The sequence below is a fragment of the Hevea brasiliensis genome, chromosome 18 (assembly GCF_030052815.1).
Source record: "Hevea brasiliensis isolate MT/VB/25A 57/8 chromosome 18, ASM3005281v1, whole genome shotgun sequence".
NCBI lineage: Eukaryota > Viridiplantae > Streptophyta > Magnoliopsida > Malpighiales > Euphorbiaceae > Hevea > Hevea brasiliensis.
Window position 1 is genome coordinate 34411019 of NC_079510.1, and position 14869 is coordinate 34425887.

At 32.5% G+C, this 14869-nt stretch overlaps 3 protein-coding genes across 7 annotated transcripts; 1 reads left to right on the forward strand and 2 right to left on the reverse strand.

Annotated features, from left to right (window-relative positions):
* Positions 1-1612: 1612 nt before the first annotated feature.
* Positions 1613-4332, forward strand: LOC110659229 (protein NRT1/ PTR FAMILY 2.11). Its single transcript, XM_021817093.2, has 4 exons — positions 1613-1777; positions 1850-2067; positions 2681-3240; positions 3321-4332. The coding sequence occupies exons 1-4, from the start codon at positions 1630-1632 to the stop codon at positions 4204-4206; spliced, it is 1812 nt and encodes a 603-aa protein (XP_021672785.2). The 5' UTR covers positions 1613-1629; the 3' UTR covers positions 4207-4332.
* Positions 4333-4600: 268 nt separating this feature from the next.
* LOC110659228 (ankyrin repeat domain-containing protein EMB506, chloroplastic) lies at positions 4601-8454 on the reverse strand. 5 transcript variants are annotated; one of them, XM_021817091.2, is made up of 9 exons: positions 8358-8454; positions 7209-7633; positions 6349-6428; positions 5995-6093; positions 5802-5900; positions 5610-5708; positions 5428-5526; positions 5212-5350; positions 4601-5109 (listed from the first exon to the last, which is right to left on the reverse strand). In XM_021817091.2, the coding sequence occupies exons 2-8, from the start codon at positions 7606-7608 to the stop codon at positions 5246-5248; spliced, it is 981 nt and encodes a 326-aa protein (XP_021672783.2). In that variant the 5' UTR covers positions 7609-7633; positions 8358-8454; the 3' UTR covers positions 4601-5109; positions 5212-5245. The 5 variants fall into 5 exon arrangements, with proteins under 5 accessions (XP_021672783.2, XP_021672784.2, XP_057996828.1 ...); XM_021817092.2 differs by having other exon boundaries at positions 7209-7614; positions 8358-8415; XM_058140845.1 differs by having other exon boundaries at positions 8261-8358.
* Positions 8455-10122: 1668 nt separating this feature from the next.
* Positions 10123-13285, reverse strand: LOC110659230 (xyloglucan glycosyltransferase 4). The gene is made up of 4 exons (XM_021817094.2): positions 12034-13285; positions 11638-11946; positions 11140-11544; positions 10123-11045 (listed from the first exon to the last, which is right to left on the reverse strand). Exons 1-4 carry the CDS (start codon positions 12670-12672, stop codon positions 10410-10412), a joined length of 1989 nt encoding a protein of 662 aa, XP_021672786.2. The 5' UTR covers positions 12673-13285; the 3' UTR covers positions 10123-10409.
* Between the last annotated feature and the right edge of the window lie 1584 nt (positions 13286-14869).

Genomic DNA, 14869 nt, shown 5'->3' on the forward strand with positions numbered 1-14869 from the left:
GAGATTCAGTTTTTATAAAATTATAGTGATCTTCACCTTCTCTTTTATTATTATTTTTTTAGAAATTCTTGTCCATAATTTTTTTTACAAAATAAAAAAACTTCATTAAATGGAGACAATATAAATTTAAAGTATAAAATTTAATACTATTATAATTTTATATAAAAAATAAAGATAAACTAATTATACAAAATATAATAATAATTATTTTGTTTGAATGACCTTATCGTGTTAACAAAGCATTTGAATTGACTATTTGACAGGAGGTATACAGCACTAGGTGGTAATCTATCAATATTCTACTTTAATATACTCGTAAAGAGTAAATTTATATTTCATATAATTACACTCAACTAAATAATAATGATAAACACGTGAAAATATACTTTTGCATTGGATCTGAAATAATAAATTTTCACAAAGAAATAAATATCAAATTTTCATAAAAGAGGAGATAATAAAAATCCTCTTAAAGGAAGAGATAAACTCCGTATGAACCGATAACAAATATAAATTTATTTTAAAAAAATATAAACTTAAAGAATATTAAAAAAACATAAATAAATATAATAAAAAATGTAAAAAGTAAAAAAAAAAAAAAGGAGAACTATCAATGAAAAATACTTACCGTTGATCATTCTAGAAATCTCACAAAATAATTAAGGAGAGAAAATCTTAGTAATCTCTCAGGCAAATAATTTTTCTCGTGATTTTATATTGAGTTTCTTGCTTGTAGTTTGCACCAAAAATCTCAATAATCTTTCATAGTTAGGAGTGAAAAAATTCGATTGGTTTTTGCTAAAGACCTAACTTGAGCCAACCATATCAAATACTGTATTTGATAATACAATGAAGACATTTGCGTCATTAGCTCCAACAAGTCTTTCTTTTTCTTGACCATGACCAACTCTGTTTTTTAAATTCATCCTTCCCTAGCTATAGTTTATTTGTTTGCTAGTATGGGATTATTTTTTTCATAATTTTTTTTCTTAGATTCAATTTACCGTAAACTTGAGATATAAAATATATGTTATGAGGTTTACTTATTAAATACATAAGTATTATATATTTATATTTTAAATTTATAATGAACTAAGAAAAATATTTTAAATTTTTTATGCCTAATCTCGATCTGTCATAAATATAAAACATAAAATATACACTAAGACTCATTTATTTATAATTTAATTAAAATTTAAACTCAAAACTTTAAAGTTTTAAACTACTTCAATACCATTAAAATAAAATTCATTGATTTCTTATTATTATTTTTTTTATTTGAGCCATCAATTTTAACCAAGAATCCACTTTATTATAAAGTAAATTTAAATAAAATTCAGATTAATCCTCGTCATTATCTTTTAAAGAATTAGTATGCAGTAAAATACAATAATACTTTAATTATTTCTTATCATGAATTTATTTTGCAAAATTATTTTAAATATTTTTTTTTAATTTTCATCTGAAAAGAAAGTTTTTGTACTTTCTGGACCACCACATATTTCTTAAAGAAAGACTTTCAGAACTTAATATACGGGGAAACAAACAAAGAAGAAAGATTCCTTAACTCGGTATACAGTAACTGCAACATTATAATATAAATAAAGCTTACAAAAGTTTTGTTTTCATATGAAACTTCTTAACACAACCCACAAAGCCACCTTCTCCTGTAGAACATCCATGGAGAACAAGAAGGAGGACAAAACTGCTACAAATGATGAGCCTGCAGAAGAAGTCATCAATTACTCAGGAATTAAAGCCATGCCTTATATCATTGGTAAGTAATCATGTTCTATATATATTATCACTGCGTGTGTGCATGTGTATAAAAGTTTGCGGTAACTTGTAGGGAATGAGACGTTTGAGAAGCTTGGCACCGTGGGCTCTTACACCAACCTGGTGGTGTATCTGACCACAGTTTTCAACATGAAGAGCGTCACAGCCACCACCTTTCTCAACCTCTTCAATGGAACTGCTAGTATAGCTACTTTGGCTGGAGCTTTCCTCTCTGATACCTATTTTGGACGTTACAAGTCTTTGGCTTTTGCTTCTGTAGCCTCTTTCTTGGTACTTTTTGGCTTTTATTACTTGCTCTTGCTAGTTATTGACTTTTCATCAGTTCTTCCAGTCCATGCATCAAGTAAACAATAATTTGACATTAACCCATTTCCATACACTCAAGATATATATACAAATTGCAATCTTATAGGGATTACAGTAAAGTTCACCGATCACCCACCAAGAGAGATGATTGATAAGATTTGAACTCTAAAAAATTGCAACAACCATTTCTAAATAATTACATCTGTGAATCGGATTGAATTATAAATATTAGATCAATAATTATGCTGTTGTTAAAGTAGATCTATGCTAGAAATGCTGGAGAATGTGTGCTTTTATTGATGTTGTTGCAACAGGATAGCAAATTGCATATTAATATATACAAAATAATATTTTAAGAAAAATCTATATAATTTATAGAACAGAAATTATTTGGAAAACGCATGAGCTCAAGGCAAGCATTCTCTTATCAGATGCAAGGAAAGCTCATGCATGTATTCGCAATATCACATTAAAAAATATATATGAATAATTAACCAGTCTCACTAAATTAGTTTTTGTTTTCAAAATGGGAAACCATTTTTATCTACCCTGGTAATTAATTGTCCTGTGTGTTCAGGGGATGTTGGTGTTAATGTTAACAGCAGCAATTTCCAATCTGCATCCGCCAAATTGTGCACCAGGAGAGAGTAGCAAGTGTGTGGGGCCAACAGCTTGGCAATTTGCTTTCCTGCTAAGTGCTTTTGGATTCTTAGTCATTGGAGCTGGTGGCATCAGACCCTGCAACCTAGCCTTTGGTGCTGACCAATTCAATCCCAACACTGAATCTGGCAAGAAGGGCATCAGTAGTTTCTTCAATTGGTACTACCTCACCTACACGTTTGCAGTGATGGTATCTGTGACTGTTATTGTCTTTGTGCAATCAGATGTTAGTTGGGCTATTGGGTTGGCCATTCCTGCATTTCTAATGTTCCTTTCTTGTGTTCTCTTCTTTTTGGGAACAAAAATTTATGTTATAGTGAAACCTCAGGGTAGTCCTTTAACCAGTGTAGCTCAAGTACTTGTGGCTTCTGTAAAGAAGAGAGGGCTGAAGCTTCCTGAAAATCCAGCTTTTGCTCTTTTCAACTATTTTCCTCCTAAATTTACCAACTCCAAGCTTCCTCATACCAGTCAATTTAGGTGAGAATAATCTCATTATCACTCGTATTTTTGTACCATATCAGCCAAGTGTGAGTCTAATATTTTGTTTACAACTTCAGGTTCCTTGACAAGGCAGCAATCATTACCAGCGAAAACGAAATAAACTCGGATGGATCAGCTACCGATCCGTGGAGGCTCTGTAGCATCCAACAAGTTGAAGAAGTCAAATGTTGGGTGAGGGTAGTTCCCATATGGGCTTCAGCCATAACATTTAATATTCCTATGATCCAACAACAAACTTATGTAGTTCTCCAAGCCCTTCAGCTGGACAGAAGTCTAGGTACTGGTGGTTTTAAGGTGCCTGCAGCTACATATATAATATTTACTATGCTAACCCTCACCATTTGGATTCCCATCTATGACCGAATTCTGGTTCCATATCTTCGAAATCTCACTGGTAAAGAAGGAGGATTCACATTACTCCAAAGAATGGGGATTGGAATTGTTCTTTCAATTCTTTGTATGCTGGTTTCTGGATTGGTTGAAGAACACAGAAAGAAACTTGCATTTACTAGACCAGCCGTTGGAATTGCACCAAAAGGAGGCTCTATATCATCAATGTCTAGTTTGTGGCTAGTGCCTCAGCTTGCACTTGCAGGACTAGCTGAGGGTTTCTGTTATGTTGCCCAGACTGAGTTTTACTACAAGCAATTCCCAGAAAATATGAGGAGTATTGCTCAGTCATTCTTCTTTGCCAACTTTGCAGTCTCAAGTTATCTAAGTGGTTTCCTTGTGTCTATAGTCCACCATATTACTTCCGGTACAAAAACTGGAGATTGGTTGGCTGAGGATCTTAACAAGGGGAAATTGGATTACTTTTATTACATGATTTGTGGAATGGGGATTCTTAACTTCGTGTATTTTCTAGTCTGTGCTAAGTGGTATAAATACAGAGGTGCTGAGGATGACACAGAAGAAAAGGAACCCCTGAAGCATAGAGCGTGAATCGGAAAGCCTGAAAGGATTTGCAGTCACTTGTAATCATTTGTAGGATAAACAAGTCCAAGGTTGGCTGGAAAGAAAACTAGCTACTCTATTTAAGAATTGGAATAAATATATTCTTAAAAGTCAGATGGATCTGAAACCTTTCATGATAAACTTTCTAGTTTCCTTTTTAGTTGAACAAAAGTGCTACTTTTAGTAAGTCGTAATGCAATATAATTAAATTTTATATTGAATTTAAATAGAAAAATTGATTGTATCATATTTTATTATGCTCTACAATGAACTTTAAGTAAGTAGTATTGAAATAGTTTTTAAAATTATGAGATCTTAAATTCAAATCTCGCTTAGAGCCAATTGTAACAAAAATTTAAAAAAAAAAAACAACTTATGAAAGTTTAAAAAGAATTTGTGCTGGCATACCTTCTCCCAAGATTTACATGGAACAGAGAAGGGAAGAAAAGACTGCTACTTCTTTTGGGATATAACAGAGTACTTCACACAACAAAATGTGATTAGGAAAACGCAAACAGGTGTTTCACCAAACATCATTGATGCAGCCAGTAAAAATATTTTTCTCCTGGCATGCCCACAAGTACAGACTCATGCGCACTATAAACGACTTGGAATTATTCTACCGACCTAACTGGGTGCTTTTGTTGCTGGGAGATGTAATAAGTTTTGATATGATGCCATACACCCAGCGATGCCAGTCACTAAACATTCACAAATGATCATCACTAGCAGCATTGGCCATTCCAAAAGGCCTCTATGAGCCTGTGTCACTGACAAGAAAAATAGCACATCTTCCCAAGGATTAACTCGCCAATGAGCTGCAATACATGGGTTCCCAAGAGACTCAACAGGTTTGAATGGTGCGCAAGAAGTTGTGAACCAAAAGTGCTCCTGTATAATGGATAACAAATCCACTAAGAAACAACAGGTTCAAAGATTGTTTCATGCATTCTGAAAAGCAGAGCACAGTTTCAAATGAACTTTTGACTATACATTTGATCTTAAAGTTGTGGTTGTGGAATGCCCATCAAAGATCCCTGTTAGCTGGTACAATCTTCACTAACTTGGCAAGGTCATATGACTTGAAGTCTTTTCCATAACATAAGCAAAGATCCAGGGGTGTCATTCCATCCTGAATGTGTGTAAAGTCAACAGTATCAGTTTCCCAACTATAACTTCACGGTCCATTGCACAGTTATATATGTTTACCTTATTTCGTCTGTTCTTATCTGCACCATTCACTAACAAAACTTTAACTATATCTCTGTTTCTACTTTGCACTGCAATGTGCAACGGTGTCCAGCCTTCCTGTAAGAAAGTTCAAGGACATGTTCAAAACTAAGCATAGCAGCAGAACAAAGAGATTAAAACAGCTTTGGAACTATACATACATTATCTGCAACATTTACATCAACCTTGTATTTGACCAATAACTTCACAGTTTGCATAGCAGCAACTTGAACCGCATAATGCAGAGGGCTAGCACCATCCTGTTACTAGGATAAATGGACAAGCACTTAGATATACCAACAACCAATAAAAAGAGAGGAAAGCAAGCTTGTTATCTGAAATTTCATCCTCACCGGATCTCTGACATGAGGGCTTGCACCTTTTCTTAAAAGATGACTAATTACAGACTCCTTTTTACCGATAATTGCTTTATGCAGGGCCGTAAGACCGTCCTATTTGAGAATTTCAACTTAATATTTATTGCTCAAGATGAATAAGTAGCACATATAAAGATAGAGCATGAATACTAGTAGTGATAAAATTCACCTTATCAACACTGTCAATACTGAGTCCATCTTCTAGAAGCTTGTCCATAGAGTGTATCTGTCCAGATAGAGCAAGGGTCTGGAGTGGCTTCCATTTTTCCTGAATAATGGAGGTATAAGAACATAATAATCAAGAAAATCAGCACTTTGGCAAGTCCAAAAAAGGCATGCATGCCTTTTTCACAGCTAATAAGCTGGCCAAGTCAAATTTCAATAATAGTGTTCCTTTTAGTAAAAAACTGAACTGCTAAAAGCACAATCCAGCAAGAAAGCCAACATTATAATACATCCATGGATTAAAAGATGAGGCCTCACATTAGAGATAAAGAAGCTTCTTAAAGTTCTCACAACTTACTGTTGATATTTTGTCCAGGTTGTAAGTTGCATTCTGCCGCAAAATTGCTCTTTCTTCTGGTCCTAAAAGCTGTTCAACCTCTGCAGGAAAAAAAACATCAACTTTATTGCTCTGGTGGTGAGCAATTATATAAGTGAAATTGCTAGCAGTAAAACTAGGTGCCAATGTTAATCCATGTCAATGTGAAAACTTAATCCACACTAAGTTTAACATATTCCACTTTAGTGTGGAAATCTAACTAACAATTGATCACTTGGGTTAGTTGGTACTCATGTTTCTAATGAACTTGATCAAATCCTGAAATAGAACTTAGAAGAGCTCAAAAAAAGCCAAGTCTGATTTAGCCCACAAGAAGAAATTGTGAATAATACTTGTCCACGAGAAGGGCAACTAGACATAATGGACATAATCCTATCCAGCTGACAAGCAATTATCAGGTCAGATCATCAATCATGTGAGCCATTTTTAAGCAGCATTGCACAGGCTGACTTATCCATATTTTTCTTCCATTTATCTAATTTTAACCTACCTGCTCATGCATTTTTTTTTCTTTGGGAACAAATGAGTACCTAATGTTGTGACTCATAGTTAGAGATTCAAGTCATTGATTATAATGATACTGATAAATTTGTAACTAATGATCATGGACACTATAGTAAAAGAATTTAAACATCAAATAAGCCTGAGTCAACTAAATGAATGTGAATGTATAGACACTAGTAAGAGAATTTAGTATCATAAGATCATCTTAAATTCATGTTCCTTTTTCTTCTCTCCATTTTTTGATGATTGATTAAAGGAATAAATTTAGAAAACGGGAAAATAAGATAATGAAAAGGAACAAAGGATAAAAGGGGCACCCTTCACAAGATCCTCCTCATAACTGTTTTCTGTGGAATTATCGACTGAGCTAGTAGTAGATGTGGCAGCTGTTTCTTGCTCCCAATCACTCTCATAATCCAAGTCATTTTCTTCCTCTTCTTCATCTTCTTCATCATAATCACTGTCACTGCCATCATCAGGATCTTCCCAAACTCCCTGTAATTTTTCTGAGGCTGAGGCCCAATTTGACTCAATCACACAGGTACAACGTTTTGAGCGTTTCTTAGCAAGAGAGAAAGCAAATCTTCCTGTTCTAAGGGTATTTGATGCTTTGAAGAGATTTGAGCGAAAAATTAAACTTGGGGCAGCGGAATTAGCTGCAGCTGAAAATTGAGGAAGCAAATAATTGAAAGAAGTGGTAACACCTGTCAACAACATCAGCTCCTGTTCAACAGCAATCAAACTGCAGTATCAAAAACTAACATCATAATATTGTCAAAGAAGCAGATTAATTACAGCACACAAGTTACATCATAATAATTACAAAAATAAGAAGAACCTCATTGACAGGAACTTATTCTTCTAACAAATATCAACCTTTAAAACACATAATTTCCAATACAATTAGATCAAATTCAAAGCATAAAGAACACAAAAATCTTGTGGGCTTGTGGGTATATATGATACCATCCAAATCTTACAACCATCTTCCAACACATTACTACAAGGAGATCAAATTCAAAGCACAAAGTGGACAAAAACCTTGTGGGCTTGTGGGTATATATGATACCTCACCCAAATCTTACAACCATCTTCCAACACATTACTACAAGGAGATCAAATTCAAAGCACAAAGTGGACAAAAACCTTGTGGGCTTGTGGGTATATATGATACCTCACCCAAATCTTACAATCAATAAAATAAATGCAATCTAGCAGCCATCAAAATGGGAAGAGATTATGTAATGAAAAGTGGGTAACATAGCTTACATAGTAATGAAATACTAAAATTGGGTATCAAGCATAAAATACTGGGCTTTCTTTAGAAGATCAATTAAACAAATAAGCAAGAATTCATCAAATAACTGACCACCATTCCACTTGCTCGGAGCAAGAAGATCAAACAAAACAGCAAAAAGACATGTAAGGGAAGGAAATGAAAATTTTCAACCAAATAAATCAAATACCTCTACTTAATTGGCCTTGGGGTGGTATAAAAAAAGTATGAAATTAATTGTTTGAGCGCTGAAAATTGGACTTGTCATAAACCGCAACCCAACTGTTTCCCTAGCTGCAGACTTACAGTTCATCCAAGATATGACTCTTAGATTTTTGTTTATAAACGATGCCGTATGGCTATCACCCCGTTTTCCGAACTTGCAGCGTTACGATGGGAAAGGATAAGATAATCACAGAAATTACTTTCCTCCAATTTAAATTTATAAAAATTACTATTTAATTTTTATATTTTATAAAATTAATTATTTAATTATATATTTAAATAAAATTTATATTGGCGTTGTATTTTACTTTTTTATATATTTAATTTCTTTATCAAATTTTATATTAGCCATTCAATTTTGATGTAAATTGAATTATTATTTAATTTTTTTATTTTAATAAAACTAATGAGTTAGTTAAATTAATGAGTTAGTTTTTATATTTTAAAAAAATTTTACTATCTAATTCTTTTATTTTAGTGAATACAGAGAAGATAGATTGAATCTAATTTTACCCAAAACCTCTTTCCTTTGAGCTACCTTTAGTATCAAACCAATTCAATTTTAATATTGGGCCACTCATAAATATGTTTGCCTGTAATTTTTAAGTTTTAAATGTTCATACCAGGACATAAGGAATATATTGTCCTACATTAATTTAGATGAAGTGTTCAAACTATATATAAAACTTGGATAAATCTTTTCCTCTTGAACTTATTTTGAGTTGAGTTAGATTTTATCTGTTTTTTAAAAAATGAAACTAATTAGTAGGTCTTAAATTTTGAAAAACACATTATTTTAAAAAATATATTATTGAATGAAAATGAAAATGAAAAATTTATTATATTGAGATTAAATATGAATTTGTATTTTTTAAAAATTATTCATATATTTTCATTAGATTTCTTGAATATCAATTGTGTTTTCACTATTGGAAAATAAATTTTTTTTTAATTATAACATTGAATAAAAGAGGGTAAAAAACGCAAGAAGAAAAATAAGAGAGGATAAAAAAAAATAAATAAGAGAAGGTCAAGACAATTTGAGTATAAAAAAATTATAAAAATTAAAAAGTTAATAAAACTAAATCATACTGACTAATTAATATGTTTTTGAAAATATATGAACTAATTAATTAATTTCTCTAAAATAAAAAAAGTAATAACTTTGAATTTAAATCAAATTAAAATCTAGATCTTAAAGATTTGAGTTCAATAACTCCTTAATAATTATGATTTTATTTATAAATTAAAAAAATTATTTAAAATAATCATATTTATTTACTTATTTTAAATTTTAAATTTACTCTTCAGCAAGTAAAAAGACTATTATCGTAATGATTCATCCTTTCTTTACCAACTATCTATGCCAACAACTTAAATGAGCTTAATACTCATTTTGAAAGTAAGGTATAATTTTTAAAGTAATAAGTCTAAAACTCTTTTTTTACCCATCAAATTATTGAATTTATGCAATTTTAATGCTTTATTTTTTATTACTTTATTTAAAAAATAAAATTTGCTGACACTCCTCTAAATAAAATATAAAAAATAATACAATTTTTAAAAAAATTATATTTAATATAAATTCAAATTAACATAAAACATGAACTTAAAAATCTTTATATTAAGATTTGCGTAAAATAAATTAAGATGTATATATAATTAAAATAAAAAAAAAAACATACGAATCTCAATTTGAATATTTCATTTATTATTTTATTCCAAAATAATTAAAAAAAAATGAAAATATAGTCTTTATATTGGCTCCTCGTTAATTATTCATACATGGTAACATACATGGATATTGTACAAACTAACTCTTCTCAACCTTAACTTTTGCCAAGTAATTCCAGTAGCATTATATCAACGTCTCCTATCTGTGATGTAAACCAGCTCCAGCGAAAGTTGTTTGCTTGATCACTGGATTTTTTTTTTTTTTTGGCTTCTGATTCTTTATAAACACCCAAATGATTTAGCTTCAGGCTTAATCTGGGAAATCGTGTGTGCTAGCTACTTCTCAGCTTACCTGCTCACCAATCAAGTCCAAGCCAACAACTAGAAAAGATAAACCTTGGAACAGCAAGTAGTAGAAATGAACTCCATGGGCAGATAACAGGCTTCTTGCTGCTGCAGTTAGCAGAAGAAAAGCAAGTGCAAGTTCCTTCCTGTAAAGCCTATTTCTCTTTTTTACACGAGGTGCTTCTTGTTCATGGAGTTTACTTAGCAATTCCAAACCAGACTCTGAGTGCCTCCTAAGGATTTTCTCTTCGTTTGAAGATTTTGATTCCCTCTCAGCCAAAGCTAATAAATCAGATTCTGATGATCTTCCCGTCTTCTTTGTCACAACCCATTCATAAGCGCTTCCAAGCTGAAATAGTCCAGATACCATGGCATTGAACTTTGTTACGGACATAGTGTTCTCAAAGAGCAGGTATGGAACCAAGAAAGGGAAGGATTTTGGGGCAGGAAGAATGTTCAAGAAGGACATGAAAATGGGTATATAACAAATCACCCAAAGAGGTAGCTCTGCCTCTGGTATGAACATGGTCAATGGAAGTATGATACAGAACAGTGTGAATGAGTAAAAGGGAAGTATGAGTTTCCTCAAAAGAAAGAAAAGAAATATAAGATTTGCCTTCTTCCACTTTGATATCTGCAAAGAACATAAAATAATCAAAATCAATTGTCTAAAATTTGCAAATGTAGAGCCAATTAAAGCAATTGTTTGATCAGGAAATCATGCAAACCTTGGAAGTGATTATAGCAGGAAGGCACAAGCGGAACAGTTGCATAGGACCAGAATGCCAGCGATGCTGCTGTTTCTTGTAAGCTTCATAAGATTCAGGCAACTCACAGAGCACTTTCACATCATTGAGGAAGATGAATTTCCATCCATTTAAGTGTGCTCGAACAGCAATGTCCATATCCTCAACGGTTGTTCTCTCAAGCCACCCTCCTGAATCCTCTAAAGCCTTAATTCTCCACACACCTGCTGTTCCATTGAACCCAAAGAAATTGAGAAAAGCACCATTTACTTGTTGTTCCACTTCAAAATGGAAGCAAAGATTGATGTTTTGGAGCCTTGTGAGCAAGTTCTCATCCTTGTTCACGAATGACCAGCGGGCCTGAACTAGACCCAAGTCAGGATTCCCCTGTCATACATCATCACAATATAGTTATGAGATTCACTGTCTTTAAGATCATTAGGAATGAATTCTGACTTTTGATTGTACACTAGATGTTACCTTGAAGTGAGGAATTGTTTGCTTGAGAAAATCTGGATTGGGCTGGAAGTCTGCATCAAATATGGCGACGAATTCATAGTCCTGGACATAGTCACATCCCATTGCTGACTTAAGATTGCCCGCTTTATATCCTGTTCTGATTAATCTATGTCTGTAGATTATATTGATTCCTTTCTGACGCCAGGAAGAAACTTCGTCTTTGATTAGGAGCTGCACATTTCCATCATCAGAATCATCTAGGACTTGAATTAACAATCTGTCCCTTGGCCAATCAAGCTGACAGGCTGCAGAAATGGATTGTGCATACACCTAAAAACAATGCGAATTTCCAATATCAGATCGAGAAAGCAATAAGCTAAAGTCTGTGAGCAAGTTTTAGTTTAGTTTTTTATTTACCTCTCTCTCATTGCACATTGGAATCTGAACGAGAACCATTGGAAAAGTTGAAGGATCCTCAATGTCATAAGCCTCATCATTTATCTCAGGCTTCAACTTCTTGTACTTAATCCAGAAGCATCCAAGACACAGAACTAGCCGGTCCAGAGATTGAATCAGGAATAGCACAGTACAGAATTTGGAAAGTGTTATCACCAAAGGAGCAATGTAATCAACTCTAAATGACAACCAAGCCATGTAAGACCATTGCACCAGACCCTGAATCTCCCATGGATTTATCAGATTCAAGCTCCATTTCTTAAAATGTGCAATAACTTCTATGACCAAAGCTACTATTGATATAGCAAGAAATGCTTTGATAAATCTATACAACCTTCCTCTGCTTCTAGGCTCCTCTTCGCTCATTTCAGATGAAGCAATGCGTTTCTTGATTGAAATAAAAATGGATTTAAAAGCCATAGCAAACCATGAAACGCAAGTAAGAACTTTATAAGCTTTGAGGAGAAGAACCCATGTGAATTGCTTGGCACTTGCAGCCTTTCGTTTCTCAGGAAACAAAGATGGATCTGAAGCATTGATTTGCACTATAGAGAAGTCTTTAGGCTTCTCCATGGTGACAACAACCGAGTTTGGAGCCATTTTCTTTTAGCTGGAGCTCAAAATTCCACAGCAGAACAGAGGAAACCAAGCAAAACTTGACACCTATATCAAGATTTAGAAACAGAACCAATACTTTGAATTGGGAATTCAGTTACGAGAGACATACATGATTGTAGATGAGAAAGAAAAACTTTGATAAAACAAAACCAAGGAATAATCTGTTTTATATAGTTTCGACTTCACTCTGGATCTGTGGAAGCAGAGTGGAAACAGAATCCAAGATTTCAGCTTGACACGAGATTTCAAATCAAAGGGTAATACAAATGCAATACACACAGAGAATACTCGTTTTCATATGCTTTCTGTGAACAACTAGCAATAAAGAAGTAGAATAGTATAATTTCTTGTGTCTGTGGTCAGAGTTGAAAAATCCAGCTCATATACATATATAATTATATATAATTCCTTTATTTGGTGAAGTCTTTTTAAGGGGGAAAACTTACCGAGTCCTGTCTCACTTATTTTATATGTGTTATTTAACTAACAATGAGATTCAATCAAGCCTAGTAATATGCCCATAATTGATGATCTTAATTAAAATCAAATGCTAAAATTAATTTATTTGAGACATTGATGTACTGACAAGAAACCAAAGCTCAGAAGACCAAGCATGAGCAAGTGTGATAAATGGCCAAGAAGCAGCATAGGGAGTGACAACTGGGCACAGCCAAAATTGCAGATCACCACCCCACAAAAAATTCTTCCTGTCTGATGAACTGGACGCCATGGGAGAATTGAAAGCAGGCCCTTGTGCTTTGTTTTTGGCAAATAAACTAGTTTGCTTTGTCATTTCTTACCCAATCCAAGAAGTTTCTGAATGTGGGTTATGGAATTTTGGTTACTTTATTGAGCTTGTGTTAATTATAGAACGCGGTGTCATTATGAAAACTCTGCTTAGAATACTATTATAATAATTAGTCCTTTCTTGATTGTTGTATCTCATGAATTAACAATATTGGACTTTGTTGCAGTCAAACTTGTTTATTTTCCACTTTCCAGCAACCTTGCTTGTAGATCTTACTTACCCCGACTGGTTTGTTGGAGCAGACGGGTAAATCCAAAGCAGTCACAATCACATAAGTATAGAAAAGAAAAAAAAAATTACCATAAGATTTACCTTCATGATTAAGACAATAGATAATGTAAGGTCTACTATAATTAAAGATAAAGATATAATCACTTAAAATTCTCAAATTCTAATATCTTAATATCACTACAAACTTCATTTTTTATTCTAATTAAGTGTATAATGCAAAATTTTTAAATTAGGTTACAATTTGAATCCATAAAAATATATTTAAAATTCATACAACATAAAATAATATGTTATCATTCTATCTTTATGATTCAAAGATTTTTTAAGATCACTAAACTAAAACTCATTAATTTATCTATCTCTTTATTACCAATTATGTAATGACTATTTTTTTTTTTAACTTTTCACTATGGTATGATATTATTATGATAAAATTTTCATGTTTAATTATATTTCATCTTTAATTAAAATCATTAATCATTGTTCTAAAAGGCACTCATTAGAAAACTTTTTATTTATTTCTTAATTTTTTAAGCATAAAATAGCATTTTTTTTTCAAAGATTGATAGGATTGATATTAAATTCCAAATTAAGGATAAATATACTTAATAAGTTATGAATAAGTTTTGATTTAATTGTAATAGAATTGCGTTTAAAATAATGAGTTATAGAGTTTAAATTTAATTGTAATCATAGTTGATTAAGTATTTATACCTAAAAAGAAGAAAAAAAAAATAAAAGGAGATAACTATGTCTTATTGTGTAGTCCATCAATCATTATTTGATCATCAAACTTTATTGAATTAAAAAAAATTGAAAAAGTTGCCAAAGGAACTAGAGAGAAGTAAAAAGAAAGAAAAGTTCACTTTTGACATGAGACACCAAGAAGTAGAACATGTGATCAAAGAGGATAAGAGCTTTTGATTAAAAAATTTAGCTAAAAAAAATAACAAACTTTTCCTAAAGGTTACAACTCTGTTAATTGTCTCTCATTTTTCTTTATTCTTATCACTAGGCAAGGGAAGGCCACCCTTCCCCTGATCCGATGTGGGTTCCCTCCCGGCCTTGATTTTGGGTTGTAAATATGTATTTTTGGCTTGGGTTTGCAGCTAGTTCGCTTAACATTGAGGGTTTATGAGT